The 20,223-nt window shown below is 39.4% G+C and overlaps 1 protein-coding gene across 1 annotated transcript; it reads right to left on the bottom strand.

The window, feature by feature from the left end:
- Positions 1–328: 328 nt before the first annotated feature.
- On the bottom strand, positions 329–19,752 carry LOC125367009 (zinc finger protein 665-like). Its single transcript, XM_048367658.1, has 5 exons — positions 19,666–19,752; positions 16,093–16,149; positions 9,425–9,539; positions 8,226–8,315; positions 329–2,784 (listed from the first exon to the last, which is right to left on the bottom strand). The coding sequence occupies exons 1-5, from the start codon at positions 19,750–19,752 to the stop codon at positions 329–331; spliced, it is 2,805 nt and encodes a 934-aa protein (XP_048223615.1).
- Positions 19,753–20,223: the final 471 nt, after the last annotated feature.

Raw genomic sequence — 20,223 nt, 5'->3', positions numbered from 1 at the left:
TGCAAGTATACTTGTGAAGTTACTTCATAGACTCAATAGAGGGTTTCCCCCTGTTTGAGTTAGAAATGTAATTTTATAAATGAGTGGGGAAAACGCACTAGGTGAAGGTTGATATTTTGTTCTTCAAGATGTGAGGAAAAACATTCCCCTTCCTCCTCCAAACAAAACAGAGTAACAAACCAAGAGCTGGGCTCAGAGCACAGGGATTTTGGTAGCCCTGTAGCATGCAGATGATCACATTCACACCACTGTAAGCAAAGTCCATGGCTTAATGAGGCCCTAACATGGATCAGTTCCTTGATCTATGTGAAAGGGAAATTTTCAGCTGTCACTCAGGGGTAAATTCTTCTCCTGTATGTGTTGTCTCATGAACACTAAGCCTTGATTTTGAGGCAAAATTCTTTCCACATGTGTTACATTTATAAGGTTTCACTCCTGTATGTGTTCTCTCATGAAGACTTAGGTGTGATTTCTGGGTAAAAGACTTTCCACATGTGTTACATTTATAAGGTTTCTCTCCTGTATGAGTTCTCTCATGAACACGAAGTTGTGATTTCTGGGTAAAAGACTTTCCACATGTGTTACATTTATAAGGTTTCTCTCCTGTATGTGTTCTCTCATGAACAATACGCTCTCCTTTTGAGGCAAAAGACTTTCCACATGTGTTACATTTATAAGGTTTCTCTCCTGTATGTGTTCTCTCATGAAGACGTAGGTGTGATTTCTGGGTAAAAGACTTTCCACATGTGTTACATTTATAAGGATTCTCTCCTGTATGTGTTCTCTCATGAAGAATTAGGTTTGATTTGTGGGTAGAAGACTTTCCACATGTGTTACATTTATAAGGTTTTTCTCCTGTATGTGTTCTCTCATGGTCACTTAGGTGTGATTTCTTGGTAAAAGACTTTCCACATGTGTTACATTTATAAGGTTTCTCTCCTGTATGTGTTTTCTCATGATCACTTAGGTATGACTTCCGGGCAAAAGACCTTCCACATGTCTTACATTTATAAGGTTTCTCTCCAGTATGTGTTCTCTCATGACGACTTAGGAGTGATTTCTTGGTAAAAGACTTTCCACATGTGTTACATTTATAAGGTTTCTCTCCTGTATGTGTTTTCTCATGATCACTTAGGTATGACTTCTGGGCAAAAGACCTTCCACATGTCTTACATTTATAAGGTTTCTCTCCTGTGTGTGTTCTCTCATGAAGACGTAGGTGTGATTTCGAGGCAAAAGACTTTCCACATGTGTTACATTTATAAGGTTTCTCTCCTGTATGTGTTCTCTCATGATCACTTAGGTATGAATTCTGGGCAAAAGACTTTCCACATGTCTTACATTTATAAGGTTTCTCTCCTGTCTGTGTTCTCTCATGAAGACGTAGGTGTGATTTCGAGGCAAAAGACTTTCCACATGTGTTACATTTATAAGGTTTTTCTCCTGTATGTGTTCTCTCATGATAACTTAGGTATGACTTCTGGGCAAAAGACCTTCCACATGTCTTACATTTATAAGTTTTCTCTCCTGTGTGTGTTCTCTCATGAAGACGTAGGTGTGATTTCGAGGCAAAAGACTTTCCACATGTGTTACATTTATAAGGTTTCTCTCCTGTATGTGTTCTCTCATGATCACTTAGGTATGAATTCTGGGCAAAAGACTTTCCACATGTCTTACATTTATAAGGTTTCTCTCCTGTCTGTGTTCTCTCCTGAAGACGTAGGTGTGATTTCGAGGCAAAAGACTTTCCACATGTGTTACATTTATAAGGTTTTTCTCCTGTATGTGTTCTCTCATGATAACTTAGGTATGACTTCTGGGCAAAAGACCTTCCACATGTCTTACATTTATAAGGATTCTCTCCTGAATTTGTTCTCTCATGAACACTGATGTGTGATTTCTGGGGAAATGACTTTCCACATATGTTAAGTTTATAAGGTTTCTCTCCTGTATGAGTTCTCTGATGCATTAGTAGTGGCACTTTCCACATGAAACACATTTTACATGTATTACATTTATAAGGTTTCTCTCCCGTATGAGTTATCTGATGAATACTGAGTTGAGTTTTCCAGGTGAAGGACTTCTCACATTGGTTACATTCATATGGTTTCCCACCTGTGTGGATTCTATTATGTGCATTTAAAATTGTCCTCAAGCTGAAAGATTTTCCACATTTGTTACATATATGAGGTCTCTCACCTGAGTCAATTTTGCTAGGTCTTCTAAGAATTTTCTTGCTCCTGAAGGAATTTTCACATATATTACATTCATAAGTTTTCTCAGTAATATGTATTCTATTATGTGTTCTTAGAGCTGACATGTGTTTGAGGGCCTTTCCATATCTGTTGCATTCATAATGATTTTCTCCCACAGAAGCACAATTATTTTTAAAGTATATGGTCTTTGAGGTTAATACCGTCCCTTCTCCACCATCTGTGAAATAATGCTGCTCACTGGGAATTTCTGAACGTTGATTAAAAGTCTCCATGTTGCTAAGGGATTTTTCATCTACATGAGAGACACCAGGCCTGGATCCAGCATGCATCTCTTCAGGCTCCAAATGGACAACCATATTTTGATATGCAACGGATGCCTCAGTCCTCAGTCCTAAGGATTTCCTACTATTCCTATGCAGCTCTGGCATGTGTTTAGAGCTCAAATGAAAAGTTCTCACTAATCTCACTCTTTCATCCACAGGGTTGCTTTTGGTGATTTCTACTTCACATGGCCATTCTTTTGGACTTTTCTTGCAACTCTTAATCAAGTCATCAATTTCCAGGACATCTAAAATGATTCATCAAAGAAATAAACAAATAAACATGAGGATCAAAGACATTAAAATAAAAACAGATACCCTGAAAATACTACAAGAATGAGTAGGAGAAACACTTGGGCTTCTTGGCACAGGAGGAAACTTCATTAATAAAGGTCCAGAAATGCTAAAAATCAAAGAAAGCTTGGGTAAATGGGACTGCATCAAACTCCAGAGCTTCTGCTGAGCTAAAGACATAGCTGCAAAGGTAAACAGAAAGCCCACAGATTGGGAAAAGATCTTTACCAGCACTACAATGGACAAAGGCCTCATATCTAAAATATAATCAGAACTAAAAAAATTAAATTCCTGCAAAACAAAACCTAAAAGAACCAAGAGCCCCCTCAACAAGTGAGCTAAAGACTTAAAGAGACTTATCTGATGAGGAAATGAGACTGGCCAAGAGACATAAGAAAAAGTGCCCTGCGTCACTGGCGATAAAATAAATGGAAATCAAACAACATTGAGATTCCACCTCGACCCATTAAGAATGTCCTTTATGAAGAAAAAAAAAAAAGTAACAAATATTGGAGGGGATGTGACCAAAAGGGAACACTACTTCATTATTGGTGGGAATGTAAACTGGTTCAGTCACTCTGGAACGCAGTATGGAGATTCTTCAGGAAGTTTAAACATACGGCTCCCTGATAACCCTGTAGCCCCACTTTGGGGCATCTACCCAAAAGACCACAAACAAGAACACACTAAAGTGACCATCACAACAACATTCATCGCAGCACAATTTGTCATAGGTAAAATATGGAACCAACCCAGATGCTCTTCAGTAGACAAATGGATCAGGAAAATATGGTACATATACACAATGGAATTTTATGCCTCTATCAGAAAGAATGTCATCACCACATTCATAAGGAAATGGAAGAACTTGGAAAAAAATATACTAAAGTTGTGAATTGATTTCTAACCCTATATAAACCCTGGCCCTCCTAAAATAAAGTGTGCATTGGTCCCCTCACCTCTGCATCCCCCTTGTCCTGACTACAATTGCAGTTACCCAGGTCCAACAACTGGTGTCCGGATCCAGGAACTTGATAATTGATCCATAGGAGATTACAGAACTGTGTTCGAGCTCTCAAGTGCAGGTGAGAGATATTTTGATATAAATGGTATTAACTCTCCGACAAAGATGAGCAGACTGACAGAATGGATCCATAAACAAAAAGTTGCTATCTTTGGTCTTCAAGAGACCCATCTTACAGCAAGGGACAAAACAGGCTCCGAATGAAAGGATGGAGCAAGAACTTCCAAGCAAACACACCTACCAAAACAGCAGGGGTAGCCATCCTGATTTCAGACAAGCTGGACTTCTCATTAAAGTCAACTCAAAAAGACAAAGAAGGACACTACATATTAATACAAGGAAAAATCCAGAATCAAGACATCACAGTGATGAATGTATACTCACTGAACAAGAGGCCCTACATATGACAAATAAATTCGTAAAGAACTACAGAACAAGATAGACCCAAACACAATCATAGTGGGAGACTTTAATACTCCACTCTCTCCAACGGACAAATCCAACACACAGAGGATTAGCAAGGGAGCCGAAGACATTAGTAATACCATATGCCAAATGGATCTGACAAATCTGTACAGAGTCTTGCACCCCACCAAGACCCAATACTCATTCTTCTCAGCTGCCCATGGAACATACTTCAAAATAGATGTCATAGCCCACACAAAGAACCTCATCAAATACAAGAGTATTGACATCATACCATGTACAATATCTGATCACAGTGGAATCAAGGTAACCCTCAATAACAAAGGATACCATAGAGGCTATACAAATTCTTAGAGGCTAAACCCCCTCACTGTTATCTAACACTTGGGTCACAGAACAAACTAAGGATGAAATTAACAAATTCATTAGCCACAACAACAATGAAAATACATCACAAAGAAACCTATGGGATACAGCGAAGACATTGCTGAGGACCTCAGAACTCACATTAAAAGAATGGAATCAGAGCAGGTGAATAACCTCACTATGAAACTGAAACACCTGGAGGAACAAGAAATAATCAAACCTAAAATGACTAGGAGAGAGATTACAAAGATTAAAATAGAGATAAATCTGATTGAAAATAGAAGGACCATTCAACAAATAAATACAACTAAAAGCTGGTTCTTTGAGAAAGTAAATGAAATTGACAGACCCCTTGCAAGACTTACAAAAAAAAGCAGAGAAGAGACTCATATCCATAAGATCAGGGACTCTACTGGAAAAATTACAAGAAATACACACGATATTCAAACAATCATAAGGAACTATTTCCAGAACTTCTCCTCACTAAAGAACAATAATTTTACAGAAATGGATCAATACTTATAGAAGTATAAACTGCCCAAACTGAATCAAGAAGAAATAAATGAACTAAATAAACCAATAACTTACAGCGAGATACAGGGGGTAATCAAGAGCCTCCCAACAAAGAAAAGCCCAAGCCTGGATGGATTCACCAATGACTTCTATAAAACATTTAGTGAGGAGCTAATACCAATACTCCTCAAACTTATCCACGAAATAGAAACAGAGGGAGAAATCCCAAACTCATTCTATGAAGCTAATATTATACTCATTCCCAAACCAGTCAAAGACCCAACAAGAAAAAAAGAACTACAGACAAATATCACTAATGAACACAGACAAAAAGCTCCTCAATAAAATATTAGCTAACAGGATGCAGAAACTGATCAAGAAAATTATATGTCATGATGAAATAGGCTTCATCCTACAGACACAAGAATGGTTCAACATCCATAAATCTATTAATGTAATTCATGACATAAACAGAGCTAAAAACCAAGACTCACATTTTTATCTCAGTCGATGCCCAGAAAGCCTTTGACAAAACACAAGATCCATACTTGTTAAAAGCTCTGGAGAGAACAGGAATGGATGGAACATTCTTTAAAACAATGAAAGCCATATACAACAGACCAACTGCTAATATCGTATTAAATGGATAGAAACTAAAACCATTCCCCTAAACTCAGAAATAAGATAAGGATGCCCACTCTCCCCACTTCTTTTCAACATAGTGCTGCAATCCCTACCCATAGCAATAAGGCAAGAGGAGAGCAAAAAAGGGATCCACATCGGCAAAGAAGAAATCAAACTATCCCTATTTGCAGATGACATGGTCTTATATCTGAAGGACCCAAAAAACTCAGTCCCCAAACTCCTACCCTAATAAACCATTTTGGCAAAGTAGCAGGCTACAAAATCAATCCACAAAAGTCAGCTTCTTTTCTGTACACCACCAATGTACAAGCAGAAAAGGAAATTGTGGAAATAATACCATTTACAATAGCTAAAAAAGCATAAATTACCTAGGGATCAACCTAACTAAAGACGTGAATGACCTATTTAATGAGAAGTATAAAAACCTAAAAAGGGAAATCGAAGGTGATACAATGAGATGGAAAGACCTCCAGTGCTCATGGGTAGGCAGAATCAATATAGTGAAAATGGAAATATTGCTCAAATTGTTATACAAATTCAATGCAATCCTCATCAAGATCCCAGCTACATTCATCACTAACACAGAGAAAGCAACCCATAAATTCATATGGAACAGCAAAAGACCTTGAATAGCCAAAGCAATTCTAGGAAAAAAAAGCAGTGAAGGAGGTATCACAATATCAGACTTCAAGCTCTATTATAGAGCAATCATAACAAAATCAGCCAGGTATTGGTATAAAAACAGACCTGAAGAACAATGGAATAGGATTGAAGACCCAGAAATGAAACCGCACTCTTACAGTCAGCTGATATTTGAAAAAGGAGCTAAAGACATACAATGGAAAAAACATAGCCTCTTAAACTACTGGCGCTGGGAAAACTGGGAAGCCATATGTAGAAAACTCAAAGTAGTCCCTAGCCTATCACCATGTACCAAGATCAACTCAAAATGGATCAAGGACCTCAACATCAGACCTGAATCTTTGAAACTACTGAAGGACAGAGTAGGAAAGACGCTAGAACTTATAGGCACAGAAAGAAACTTCCGGAATAGAGTCCCAGGGGCACAACAGATAGGGGAGAGTCTCGACAAATGGGACTACTACAAAATGAAAAGGTTCTGCACAGCTAAAGACATAGAGACCAAAGTAGAAAGGCAGCCAACCATATGGGAAAGGATCTTTACCAGCACAACAAAAGACAAAGGCCTAATATCCGTCATCTACAGAGAACTCAAAAAACTAACCCCCTCCAAGCCCAGTAAGCCAATGTTAAATGGGCAAAGGAGCTAAAGAGACACTTTACAAGAGAAGAGATAAAAATGGCAACAAAAAAAAATAGAAGGAAATGTTCAACATCCCTGGCAGTAAAGAAAATGCAAATAAAAACAACCCTGACATACCACTTCACTCCAGTTAGAATGGCCTATACTCTGAACTCAGGCAACAACAAATGCTGGAGGGGGTGCGGGGAAAGAGGAACCCTCCTCCATTGTTGGTGGGAGTGCAAATTAGTACAACCACTTTGGAGAACAGTATGGAGGTTCCGAAAAAATCTCAACATAGACCTACCCTATGACCCAGCCATACCACTCCTAGGCATCTATCCTAAACAGGTCTCAGGATATCAAAAAGACATCAGCATTTCCATGTTTATTCCTGCACAATTCACAATAGCCAAAATATGGAAACAACCCTGATGCCCCTCTACAGATGAATGGATCAAAAAAATGTGGTACCTATATACAATGGAATACTACATAGTGATTAGAAACAATGAAATATTGGTATTCGCAGGGAAATGGTCAGAACTTGAACAAATAATGTTGAGTGAGACAAGCCTAGAACACAGAAAACAAACGGGCATGATCTCCTTGATATATACTGTTAAGGTGAGTGGAGTGGGAGACAGTAGAGACCAGGTCTGAGAAACAAAAAACTTCTTGTCAAATGGTATTTCCCACAGGTTTGGGTCAGCGACCGTACATTTTGTAACTAAATCCAAACAACTACTAAACATAAAAAGGTCTAAAGTAGACCTCTCAGTGGATTACAATAGCTCAAAAGCTATGTATGAATGGTCATATAAGACAAGGACAAGCAAACTCTATTGTTGACATTATATTTAAAGTTCTAAGTGAATTTCCTTTGGCGTATGCCACGTGGCTACTGTATATGTTTTTGGTACCCTGTGTATTGTATACATGCCTACCTGATCTAGGGAAGGGAAAGAAAAATGAGGGTGTAAGATATCACAAGAAATGTACACACTGCCCTATTATGTAACTGTACCCCTTTTGCATAACACCTTGTCAACAAAATTTAATTAATAAAGAAATTAAAAAACAAAACAAACAAAAAGAAGTGAACTTACCACCTGAGCTCTGTCTCCAACAGCACTGTGTAGGATGAATTCACTCACCTTGGAAATTCTTGCCTGAGGCTTCTCCCATCCATGTTTCTGCACTTTCCTCCAGCTTGATAATCAACTTGGGTTTAGAAACACAGTGCCCTGTTACGAAGAAACAGTGGAGAACTATTGTTCATGGAGATTCTGGATATCTGTGCTATAATGATCTCAGACGTGCTGGTACACAGGTTACTCCTATGGGGCACACCCACCCAGATGCCTTGCATCATTACGAGGCAGTTCTGAGGGCCCTGACATAGATATGAGCCACCCCTTAAGGAGGTCCCTTGGAGCTTCACCCTGATGAGCAGGTCAGGTGTCCTTTCACAGCCTATGTAGGTGCATGTACCCCTCCCCTTCCACCGCCCTCCAACCTGTGTAAAAGAACAGATCATTTCCTGAATAAACTAGTTGGCTCGACCTGCTTCCAGGCTGCCTGTTTGTCCTCTGTGGATAAAAGGGCTGGGTGGTGGTCTGTCAGCCCCCTATATCCTCTTCCTGGGCCCATCTTTGTGGAGTGTGCTTTCCCGTCTCCCCAGCAGGACAGGAGAGTGCGGGAGGCTAAAAACCTGACTTCTCCAAACTCTACTTTCTCATTTCTCAATAGCTTCATGGTTGACTTTGCATAGAAATACAAGGTTTGGATTTTTTTTCTCAGTGTTTTCCCTTGAACTCCAGAAATGGCCGAGTCCCCTGAGTTCTTTTGCTGAAGACCACAGTTCTACCACTTTAAATGGATTCTTATTTTTCATTGAAGAAAGGATTCTCCTGGAGAATCTTCTCATTTGGCTGGTTTGGATTTCCATACCTAGGATTACAAGTATGAAGAGGAGTGCCCCGTAGAAGCTTTAGATTTTAAATGCCCACTTTCAATCACTGATTTTTAGATTTTACATTGAGTACAAATATACATTCTACTCTAGACTATATATCCATCTATCGCAATGGCCAAAAGTTTCATAAGAAACTCCCCTGGTAATAGATCATGTCTCAGAACTGTTGCCTAACTGATGCTAACTTGACTTCTTGAAGAATGAGAATAAAATTGCCTCTGTGGTAATATAATCAAGGAGAGGATTTTCTTGGAAAGATGCACTACTTCCCATATTCTGTAATCTTATACCTAAATATCATTGCACCTTTGATAAAGACTCATAGATCTACTAAAAACAAAGCACCTGACCCTGTAAATTAATGTATCTTTTGCTTACCCAAGGACAACAAGTTGCTGTAGGTCTCCAGCATTACATCTCTATACAGGGTCCTCTGAGCAATGTCCAGGTCCTGCCACTCCTCCCAGCTGAAATCCATAGCCACATCTTCAAAGGACACAGTCTTCTGTAATGGCACATTTTCATCAAGAAATTAGCTCTGAGTCAGGAGAAGACCAAGTATGGAATTTTATTCTTCTACAAATGTGTTTTTCTTACAAAATATTTGGGAGCTTGCTCCATTATCTATAAAGTAGAAAGAAGAAATATCATAGTAGTAATATTGGCTCTATATTAACTAGATAACTAGGAATACAATAACAAATACACAATGCCCCTATTACATCAGGATATTTCCCTTCGCTAGCACCAGAAACAGGATGAAAATTCCCAGGTGCTACTAATCTGACATGACAATATTAAGTATAAGTAGATGCCTGGAATAGTATGTGTAGGTTATTTTGATAAAGTTTACTAAATATCAGCATAACAATTTTTCTGTAGGTTCCACTTCTTCTAAAGGGCCCTGCTTCAGCATATGGATGGCGTTTTTTCTATACATGAATATCTGGTTACTTCTTTATTAACATAATGGTCAAACTACCAGTGGAGTTAAGAGCTAATACATAATCGGTGTTTGAAAGGAATATATGAGCCCTTGCATATTTATGAATGCCACAGATTGTACCAAACATACAATCAAGATACTTGCAGAAAAACAGCACCTATATTAATACACAACTTTAATCAAACTGTTATTTTTCTATGAATACTAATGTAAAACCCTTTAAAGGCTAGGACTGTGGCTAGGTGTGGCATTGTGGTCCAAATGGTACAGTGCTTGTCTTGAGCAAGAGCACCTTGAGTACAGTGCCAGGCACTGAGTTCAAGCCCCAAGACTGCCAACAAGGAAGTCAGAGAAAAGAAAAATAGAAAAGATTAGTACAAAAGAACAGTGAAAGCAGGGGATAAAACAAGTATTTGGAGAATGACTTCACAACTTAGGACAATCAAAATCACAATAAAATAACTACTTTATACATGTCAATATGCTAATACTTTAAAAAAAAAAACACACAACCCAACAACCCCTAAAATCTAGTAAGTTCTGGGAAGGGGGTGAAAATAGTGTGATCTTTGTTGCACATCTGCCAGGAATGTAAAACAGTCAAAGATGGTATAGACAACCATAAAGTAAATTAAGCATAGAAACACACTGGCATATAATCCAGGATTTCTTTTTCTAGGTTTCTATACAACAGAAGGAAAGCAAGGACTACAACAACTATTTGGAGAAACACTTCACAATTACTCACCAACAAAAGATAGGAACACATAAAACATTAGATAAATGCACTGAAAAGAAAATATTACTACTCATTATAGCAGGTATGAGTCTTGAATACAATCACCTAAGTAAAATATACCAATTAAAAAGGACCAGCCATGGCATTGTGTCTCTTCTTGAGTTTTCCAGGATCAACAAACTCATAGGCCAAAAAGAATGATGGTTCTGGAGAATGGAATAGAGAGGAACAGGAGCTGCATATTCAATGACTCCACTGCTTCTCACATGAAAGAGGAGAAATGTTCTAAATGGATGGCAGACATGGGAGCCCAAAATGAAGCAACATGTACTATCAGTAAATGGCATAGTTGAGAATGTTTAATGCAGCCAAACAGGATTGATGTGTAGAAACATGACAGAGTGAAATATAGCCTAAATTTCAAGTAAAAGAAACACAAGGAAGCAGTCATAGGATTTAAATATTGTGCTTTTGAAAAAACACAACTCTAAAGTTTACTGCATTTCTATTGGTAATGTACACTAACAAGAACGATATGGACTTTACTTCAAGTACCTTCACTGAATCACTCAACAATGTGACCAATTCTTTCTCACATCCAAAAATCTAGAAACAGAACTGGGATGTGGCTCAGCGGTAGACTGCTTGCCTGGCATGCACATAGCCCTTGGTTTGATTCCTCAGGACCATATAAGCAGAAAAACCCAAAAGGGATGCTGTAGCTCAAGTCGTAGGCTACTAGCCTTGAGCCTAGAGAGAGGATCAGGTACAAGACTCAGGGATTGATTTAGGCACAGTAAAATAAATAAATAAACAAATCTACAGAGAAACTGAAGCAAATCTGTACTCAACTTAGAATGTAATATTTTGTAAGCCACAAAATCTAAAATATATCTTTGTCTTACTTAGGAATGTTTTGCTAAAGCTGAATCTAGATTTCCATTTTCAATCTTGGACACCCATTAAGTTCAAAAAATGATATGTAAAATAAAGTGAGAGGAGCTGGGATTATGGCCTAGTAGTAGAGTGCTTGACTCGCATATATAAAGCCCTAGGATCTTTTCCTCAGCACCACATAAATAGAAAAAGCTAGAAGTGGCACTGGGGCTCAAGTGCTAGAGTGCTGGCCTTGGGCAAAAAGAAGCCTGGGAGAGTGTTCAGGCCCTGAGTCCAAGCCCCAGGGCTGGCAAACACAAAGGAAAAAAAAAAAAGAAATGTACTCACTACCTTACATGCGAAACTATAGCCCCTATGTACATCACTTTGACAATAAATAAATTAATTGAAAAAAAACTAAAAAGAAACAAAAACACCTAGAATTCTGGCCCTAGAATCTTATCCTACTACAGGTACAAAGGAGGCTGAGGTCTGGAGGCAAGACTGGGCAGAAAACTCAAATTAAGTAGCTAATAAACAGGTTGCAGGCATGGTTCAGGTAAAAGTTTCAAGTAAAAGAAACACCACAAAGCAGTCATGGAATTTAACTGATGAGCTTTTGAAGAAATACAAGTCTCAAGTCTACAGCTTTTTCACCAATGAATTCTATAAAACATTTAGTGAGGAGCTAATACCAATACTCCTCAAACTCTTCCACGAAATAGAAAACACAGGGAGAAATCCCAAACTCATTCTATGATGCTAATATTATACTCATCCCCAAACCAGGCAAAGACCCAACAAAAAAAGAGAACTACAGACCAATATCACTAATGAAAACAGACACAAAGGGCCTGAATAAAATATAAGCTAACAGAATCCAGAAACTGATCAAGAAAATTATACATCATGACCAAATAGGCTTTCATCCCACAGTCACAAGGATGGTTCAACATCCATAAATCAATCAATGTAATTCACCACATAAACAGAGCTAAGATGAAGAATCACATTGTTTTCTCTGTCGATGCCCAAAAAGCCTTTGACAAAATACAATATCCATACCTACTAAAAGCTCTGGAGAGAACAGGAATAGATGGAACACTCCTCAAAACAATAAAAGCCATATACAACAGAACAACTGCTAACATTGTATTAAATGGGGAGAAACTAAAACCATTCCCCTTAAACTCAGGAACAAGACAAGGATGCCCACTCTCCCCACTTCTTTTCAATATAGTTCTGGAATCCCTAGACATAGCAATAAGACAAGAGGAGGACACCAAAGGGATCCACATCAGCAAGAAAGAAATCAAGCTGTTCCTATTCGCAGATGACATAATCTTATATCTAAAGGACCCAAAAAACTCAGTACCCAAACTCCTACACTTAATAAACCATTTTGGCAAAGTAGCAGGCTACAAAATAAATCCACAAAAGTCAGCATCTTTTCTGTACACCACCAATATACAAGCAGAAAAGGAAATTATGGAAATAATTCCTTTTACAGTAGCCAAAAAAAGCATAAAGTACCTAGAGATCAACCTAACCAAAGATGTGACAGACCTATTAAATGATAACTATAAAAATCTAATAAAGGATATCAAAGAAGACACAAGGAGACGGAAAGACCTCCCATGCTCATGTGTGGGCAGAATCAATATAGTGAAAATGGAAATATTGCCCAAATTGTTAAACAAATTCAATGCAATCCTCATCAAAATTCCAGCTACGTTCATCACTGAAAAAGAGAAAGCAACCCATAAATTCATATGGAACAGCAAAAGACCTAGAATAGCTAAAGCAATTCTAGGCACAAAAGCAGTGCAGGAGGTATCACAATACCAGATTTCAAGCTTTACTATAAAGCCGTCATAAAAAAAAACAAAAAAAACAGCCTGGTATTGGTATAAAAACAGCCTGTTATTGGTATAAAAACAGACCTGAAGACCAATGGAATAGAATTGAAGACCCAGAAATAAAACCACACTCTTACAGTCAGCTGAAATTCGACAAAGGAGCTAAAGACATGCAATGCAATAAACAGAGTCTCATCAACTACTGGTACTGGGAGAACTGGGAAGCCATATGCAGAAAACTCAAAGTAGACCCAATCCTATCACCATGGACCAAGATCAAGTCAAAATGGATAAAAGACCTCAATATAAGGCCTGAATCTTTGAAACTATTGAAGGATAAAGTAGGAAAGATGCTAGAACTTATAGGCACAGGAAGGAACTTCCTGAATAGAGTCCCAGGGGCACAACAAATAGGGGAGAGACTCGACAAATGGGACTACTACAAATTAACAAGTTTCTGCACAGCTAAGGACATAGCCACCAAACTAGAAAGACAGCCAACCATATGGGAAAGAATCTCCCAGCACAGCAACAAAGGACTAATATCTGTCATCTACTGAGAACTCAAAAAACTAAGCCCTTCCAAGCCCAGTAAACCAATTAGGAAATGGGCAAAGGAGCTAAAGAGACACTTCACAAGAAAAGAGATAAAAATGGCAAAAAAATAGGAGGAAATGTTCAACATCCCTGGCAGTAAAGAAAATGCAAATAAAAACAACCCTGACATACCACCTCACTCCAGTTAGAATGGCCTATACTCTGAACTCAGGCAACAACAAATGCTGGAGGGGGTGCGGGGAAAGAGGAACCCTCCTCCATTGTTGGTGGGAGTCCAAATTAGTACAACCACTTTGGAGAACAGTATGGAGGTTCCTAAAGAAGCTCAACATAGACCTACCCTATAACCCAGCCATACCACTCCTAGGCATCTATCCTAAACAACAGGTCCCAAGATATCAAAAAGACATCTGTACTTCCATGTTTATCGCTGCACAATTCACAATAGCCAAAATATGGAAACAACCCAGATGCCCCTCCACAGATGAATGGATCCAAAAATTATGGTACCTATACACAATGGAATACTACATAGCGATTAGAAATGGTGAAATATTGGCATTCGCAGGGAAATGGTCAGAACTTGAACAAATAATGTTGAGTGAGGCAAGCCTAGAACACAGAAAACAAAGGGGCATGATCTCCCTGATGTATGACTGTTAAGGTATGTGGGGGGGGGGGGGGGGAGACAGTAGAGACCAGGTCTGTGAAACCAAAAACTTCTTGTCAAATGGTATTTCCCATAGGTTTGGGTCAGTGACCCTACACTATGTAACTAAAACCAAACAACTGTTCAACATATAAAGGTCAAAAATTGACCTCTCAGTGGATCACAATAGCTCAAATCCTATGTATGTATGTTCATATAAGACTACTGTCGACATATTGTCTATTGTTGACATTACATTTAAAGCTCTAGGCGAATTTTTTTCGGCATAGGCCACGTGGCTATTGTATATGTTCTTGGTACATTGTATATTGTATATATGTCTACCGACCTAGGGAAGGGAAAGAAAAATGAGGGTGTAAGATATCACAAGAAATGTAAACACTGCCCTACTATGTAACTGTACCCTTTGCACAACACCTTGTCAAATTTTTTTTCTTTAATTAATAAATAAATTTAAAAATTAAAATAAAATGTGAAACAAAAAAGGAAAAATAAAAGAGTTCCTAAAGATTGATGGAGTTCTACTTCATCTCCCAGGTGATTTTAACTCCTGTGTTTCATTTCTTCCCTAAATCCATTTCTAATCCCAGGTTGCAGGTATGGTTCAGGTTAAAGTTTCAAGTAAACAAAAACCACAAAGCAGTCATGGTATTTAACTGATGAGCATTTAAAGAAATACAACTCTAAAATCTACTGCTTTTAATACGGAAATGGGCACCAACAAGAAATATGTTCTCAGAGTACTTTAAATACTAACGGCTTACTCATTCCTATAGAACATTTGAAGGTATTTGTAACTACACTATTTCACTTACTCCAGTAAAACATCATTAAAACAGGTTAATATTATTAGTGAAGATTTGATTTCTGATTAGTTGCCAGCAAACCTTTACTTTCCCAGAGAAGTGACTTCCTGGGGGTGATTGAGTCACATAACAGGTGTGACACTTTTGTCTCACATAAAACAAAACAAAACAAAACAAAACCTGGAGGGTTGGAAATGGTGATCAGCTGTACTACTTGCTTAGCATACATGAATCCCTGGGGTCCATCCCTCAGCACCACATAAACAGAAAAAAGCTGACATGGTGCAGTGGCTCAAGTGCTAGCCTTGAGAACAGAGAGGCTCAGGGACAGAGCCCAAGCATTGAGTTCAAACTACAGGACTGGCAAATCAAAGAAACAAAATTTTACAAAGTGTGATACCAATCGAAGCAAATCTGCAGGTGATGTAGACAAAATGTAAGATTTTTATCAGCTGGAAAATGTACAATACGTCTATGTCTTATTTAGGTACTTTTTCCTCAAGCTCAATCTACTTTTCCATTTTAAACCAGGGACCTCCATTAAGTTCATAAAATGGAATGTAACACTGGGTGAGAAACCAAAAGCACTCACCTGATATCCCTCCATTCTGTTCCTATTCACAATGAACAAAAGATTCTGGAAGCAAGGCTGGGAAAAAAGGCAATGAGGTAGTCAGCAAAGGAACTATAGGGAATTTGCCACATATTTTCCTGCTCTATACTGCTTAGTAACTGCAACCTACTCTGCCAAGCCATCTATAACCACCTGCGTGTGGATTTTGCTGGGATTGTGGTTTAGCAGTTGACTGCTCCCCTTGCATGCATGAAGGCCTAGGGTCCATTCCTCAGCACCATTTAAATAGAAAGAGCAGGAAATGGGGCTGTGACTCAAGTGGTAGAGTGCTAGCCTTAAGCAAAAACAAAGCCAGGAACACTGCTCAGCCTTGGAGTCTAAGCACCAGGAATGAGAAAGAAAGAAAGAAAGAAAGAAAGAAAGAAAGAAAGAAAGAAAGAAAGAAAGAAAGAAAGAAAGAAAGAAAGAAAGAAAGAAAGAAAGAAAGAAAGAAAGAAAGAAAGAAAGAAAGAAAGAAAGAAAGAAAGAAAGAAAGAGAAAGAAAGAAAGAAAGAAAGAAAGAAAGAAAGAAAGAAAGAAAGAAAGAAAGAAAGAAAGAAAGAAAGAAAGAAAGAAAGATCCTTGTGAACTGTTCAGGGTCACAGAGTTAGCTCCCTATACTGCACCATGTTCCTGGCCAGTCAGCTTCTGTGCTTGTAAAAAAGCTTGGGTTCTCCCAACTTTGTCCGTGTGCTGGACTCACTTTTGCTGGAACCCTCTAACATCTTTGTGTGGGAGTTAGTCCCTACAACCCTCTCCACATAACAGGGACATAATGAGTAACCCTAGTTAAACCTTCAGGAAATGTGGTATCTTCAAATCAAACAACCTTGGGAAAAGTGCATTGCCTTAAGTTTACTCTTCTTATTTTTCTTCTAAGGCCAAAACACAGTTAGAAAGACTTTCTGAACTGACAGAAAACAAACAAACAAACAAGTTAGAGCTAACATCAGTACATCCCTTCCTAGGACCTTTACAATGAGTTTGAAAGATCACATACTAGAAATGATTTTGGGAACAGGAGGCTCTAAATTAAAATGAAGATGGTTAGGGTATTATTACCTGCATTCTTGTAGTTGTAAATCTTACCTTTCCACCCAAACTACAGCCTTAAGTCTATTTAATATCCAGGATCTAGTTTATTAGTCCACCTCATCTCTCTCCCTAAAAATTGGTCTAAACCTTCTAACAGAAAGTTATTGAGAGTGTTACAAGATCTAGAACCTCATGAATTTGTGCAAAGTAGAACTGACTCTTGCTTAAGGAAAGGAAACTAAATAGATCATTTCCTTCCCATCCTTTTCACGCTCCACTTTTTTTGCTTGCCAGACTTCACAAGATCTCTTCCTTCATTGCTATCACAGGTTGCCCTCCTTCCAACACCAATAGGCTTCATTCTATAAACACACGACCATCACACAGTACTCCAATATACCGTGTGGAATAGTATCTAGAAAGAAACCTGTGTGAAGACAAAGCTGTTCTGATACGAAGGCTAAGAAGGCACCAGCAGACCAGAAAAACAACACAGGAGCAACCACCCAGAACCAAAAAACACAAGGGCAATAGGACAAGCCCCAGGGCCCGCGCACACTTCACGGTTTCACTACCACTGTTGCCACGCTCGCCGTCCCGCAGGGCAAAGTGAATGCTGTCACCCGGGTTCTCGGCGGAACCTCAGTGGGTGAGTGTGCGCACGCAGATCCCCCCCTCTACTGCTCATGACAACACCCAACCTGCGTGCAGAGCTCCGGCGGCCAGGTTCTGCCTCTGCCAGCGCGTGGGCTGATGGCGATGCCCACTCGGGAAGCCCAACTGGAGGAGCGCGCAGAGGGCAGACTCCATCCGGTCTGCAGTCCAGCCCGCGCTTCCTACCTGACACCTTCCCTCCTTGGGATCTCTTCAGGTCACAGTCCCATGGCCCACTGAACACAGGCTGGGCCCTCACTCGGTGGCGCCAACCGTGGGAATGCAAATGTGTACTTCACAGCACTTCCCAGAAGCAGGGTAAAGAGGGAGGAACCGGAATTTACAGACTGGGAACAACCTCAGTGGGCGGGCAGGCGCATGCTCACAAGGATCCCATTTAGGCACTTCCTCCGGGTTTGTGGTCAGTAGACTACAGTTCCCACAATGCCATCTGCACCCTAGTGGAAGTTGGCCTTATTTAGGCATCTGAGTCGGCTTGACCCTTAATCATAAGAGCACATAGATCCTGCCACACCTTGGGTACTTAAGGGTCAAATAGCTGGAATTTTACAAGGGATGCTCTCTGATTCTTAGACGGTGCCTTAGTTATGACTTCCAGGGTTTTCGTTATAGCAAAATCCAGAGAGAGACTTTTTTTTTCCGTTTCTGCCAGTCCTGGAGTTTGAACTCCTGGCCTAGTTACTGTGCCTGGCTTCATTTTGCTCATGCCAAACACGCTACCACTTGAGACACAACACCACTTCTGGCTTTTTCTATAAATGTGCTACTGAGGAATCAACCAGGGCTTCAAGCATGCTACCAAGGCCACCTATCGCTAGGCAAAATCTTGTTCCTCAAAATGAGCCTTTCACTAGTCCTCTCTTTTGTAGTATCATTAAATATTTAAAAAGGGACAACATTCAGGTTTAATGCATTGGAGAGTAAACTTCCATTGCATGTGTTTTATGTGACATATTCAAACCAGAGCACTTTGAATAACACAATAATGAAATTCCTCCACCTGCATTCAGGTGTCCCAGGTATGTTCTCTCACAGAGCCACTCTTGGCCTTTTCTGTTTATGTGGTGCTGAGGAATGGAAACCGAGTGCTTCCTGTATGCTAGGCAAGCACTCTACCACTAAGCCACATTCCCAACCCCATAAGATACATTTTTTCCATAAGATACATTTTTTAGAGTTCATTCTCCAGTTATTATTGCAACAAACAACACACAGCTGTAATAAAGTACAATGGAAGCTGACCATGGTTTTCAGTTAGACACTTCAAATATTTTAATTTGTGAAAAAGTTTAATATAGTTCTATTTAGAAGAAAATGTCCCAAGAATTTCTGGATTCCCACTTTGAAGAAATCAAGGCAGAATTACTTTTGGGTGACTGTACACACATGGCTGTAGGTAGTAAAGATACCATGTTAGTCACTGCCCCTGTCTGCCATGTCCTGAGCAGCTGCTGTCATAGTCCTTGCCTTTATGGGAGCAGAGGAAGAAGATCACTGGCACCTGTCCCTGTGATGGTCCTTTTCCTTTCTGTGCTTCTTTGCAGCATCTGAATGATCACCAAATGTGCTCTGAGGTGGAGAATGGCATGTTTTTCTCTTATGGCTGTGTCTATTAAAATATTTCAAGGCATCTGTGATATGCCTGGCCTAATGTGGGGGAAAGCTTGATTGTGGTGTCTTTGAAGGCTCTCACTGTACATGTGGGAGAGGTTCAGGACCTCGAGGTGCACGTTCCAAACAGACACTCCCCATTAGCATGTCTTCTGGCACTGTGTGATCTAGACCACTAGTGATTTCAGGATCTTAACTGACTTGCTTTCTTTGTCTTATACCACTTCTTACACAGCTTTTGGTAGCCTGCTGTCTGTCTTCAGGTTCCTTTTTGTCGATCTTCGCACTGATGAAGGCTGTGGACTTCTTGTCCTCCATTCCTTTGCTAGCTGACAGTGGCTTGAAAGCTGGTGACAAGTTCCCAAGTTGAACAGTGCCAGGGTCCCATCATAATTCACTTCTTTGCCTTTTGACTTGGCTTTATGGCTCCTCCTCTCTCCTTCCTGTCATAGTAATTTATAGTGTCATTATTTCCTTATATAGAGCCAAAGTGTTTCTATGTAGATTTTCAGAATATCATCTTTATAGTAACAAAAAGAAAGAACCAATGGGCATACAAATATCACACACACACACACACACACACACACACACACACACACACACACGACTGTCTCTGGATGGAAAGGAACAAAAATATTGTTCCATAGACTTTTTCATATAATTCTTTGTGTACTAGGGCTTATGTTCTTTTTCTAAATTTCAAGAGGCATAATAGTGATTTTATATCCAGTCCTGGGGCTTGAACTCAGGATCTGAGCAGTGTCCCTTGGCCTCTTTTTTTCCCCT

Source organism: Perognathus longimembris, chromosome 18 (assembly GCF_023159225.1).
Source record: "Perognathus longimembris pacificus isolate PPM17 chromosome 18, ASM2315922v1, whole genome shotgun sequence".
Lineage (NCBI taxonomy): Eukaryota > Metazoa > Chordata > Mammalia > Rodentia > Heteromyidae > Perognathus > Perognathus longimembris.
This window is presented reverse-complemented; position numbering and strand designations above follow the sequence as displayed.

Bases quoted from the DNA above. Each gene is read 5' to 3' on its own strand.
- LOC125367009 (XM_048367658.1), bottom strand. From the start codon at position 19,752: ATGGAGGACAAGAAGTCCACAGCCTTCATCAGTGCGAAGATCGACAAA. The intron at 8,316-9,424 runs GTAAGCAAAAGA...TCTTCGTAACAG, and splicing joins CAGCAACTTGTTGTCCTTGG to GGCACTGTGTTTCTAAACCC. The intron at 2,785-8,225 runs GTGAGTGAATTC...GAATCATTTTAG, and splicing joins CTCAGGCAAGAATTTCCAAG to ATGTCCTGGAAATTGATGAC.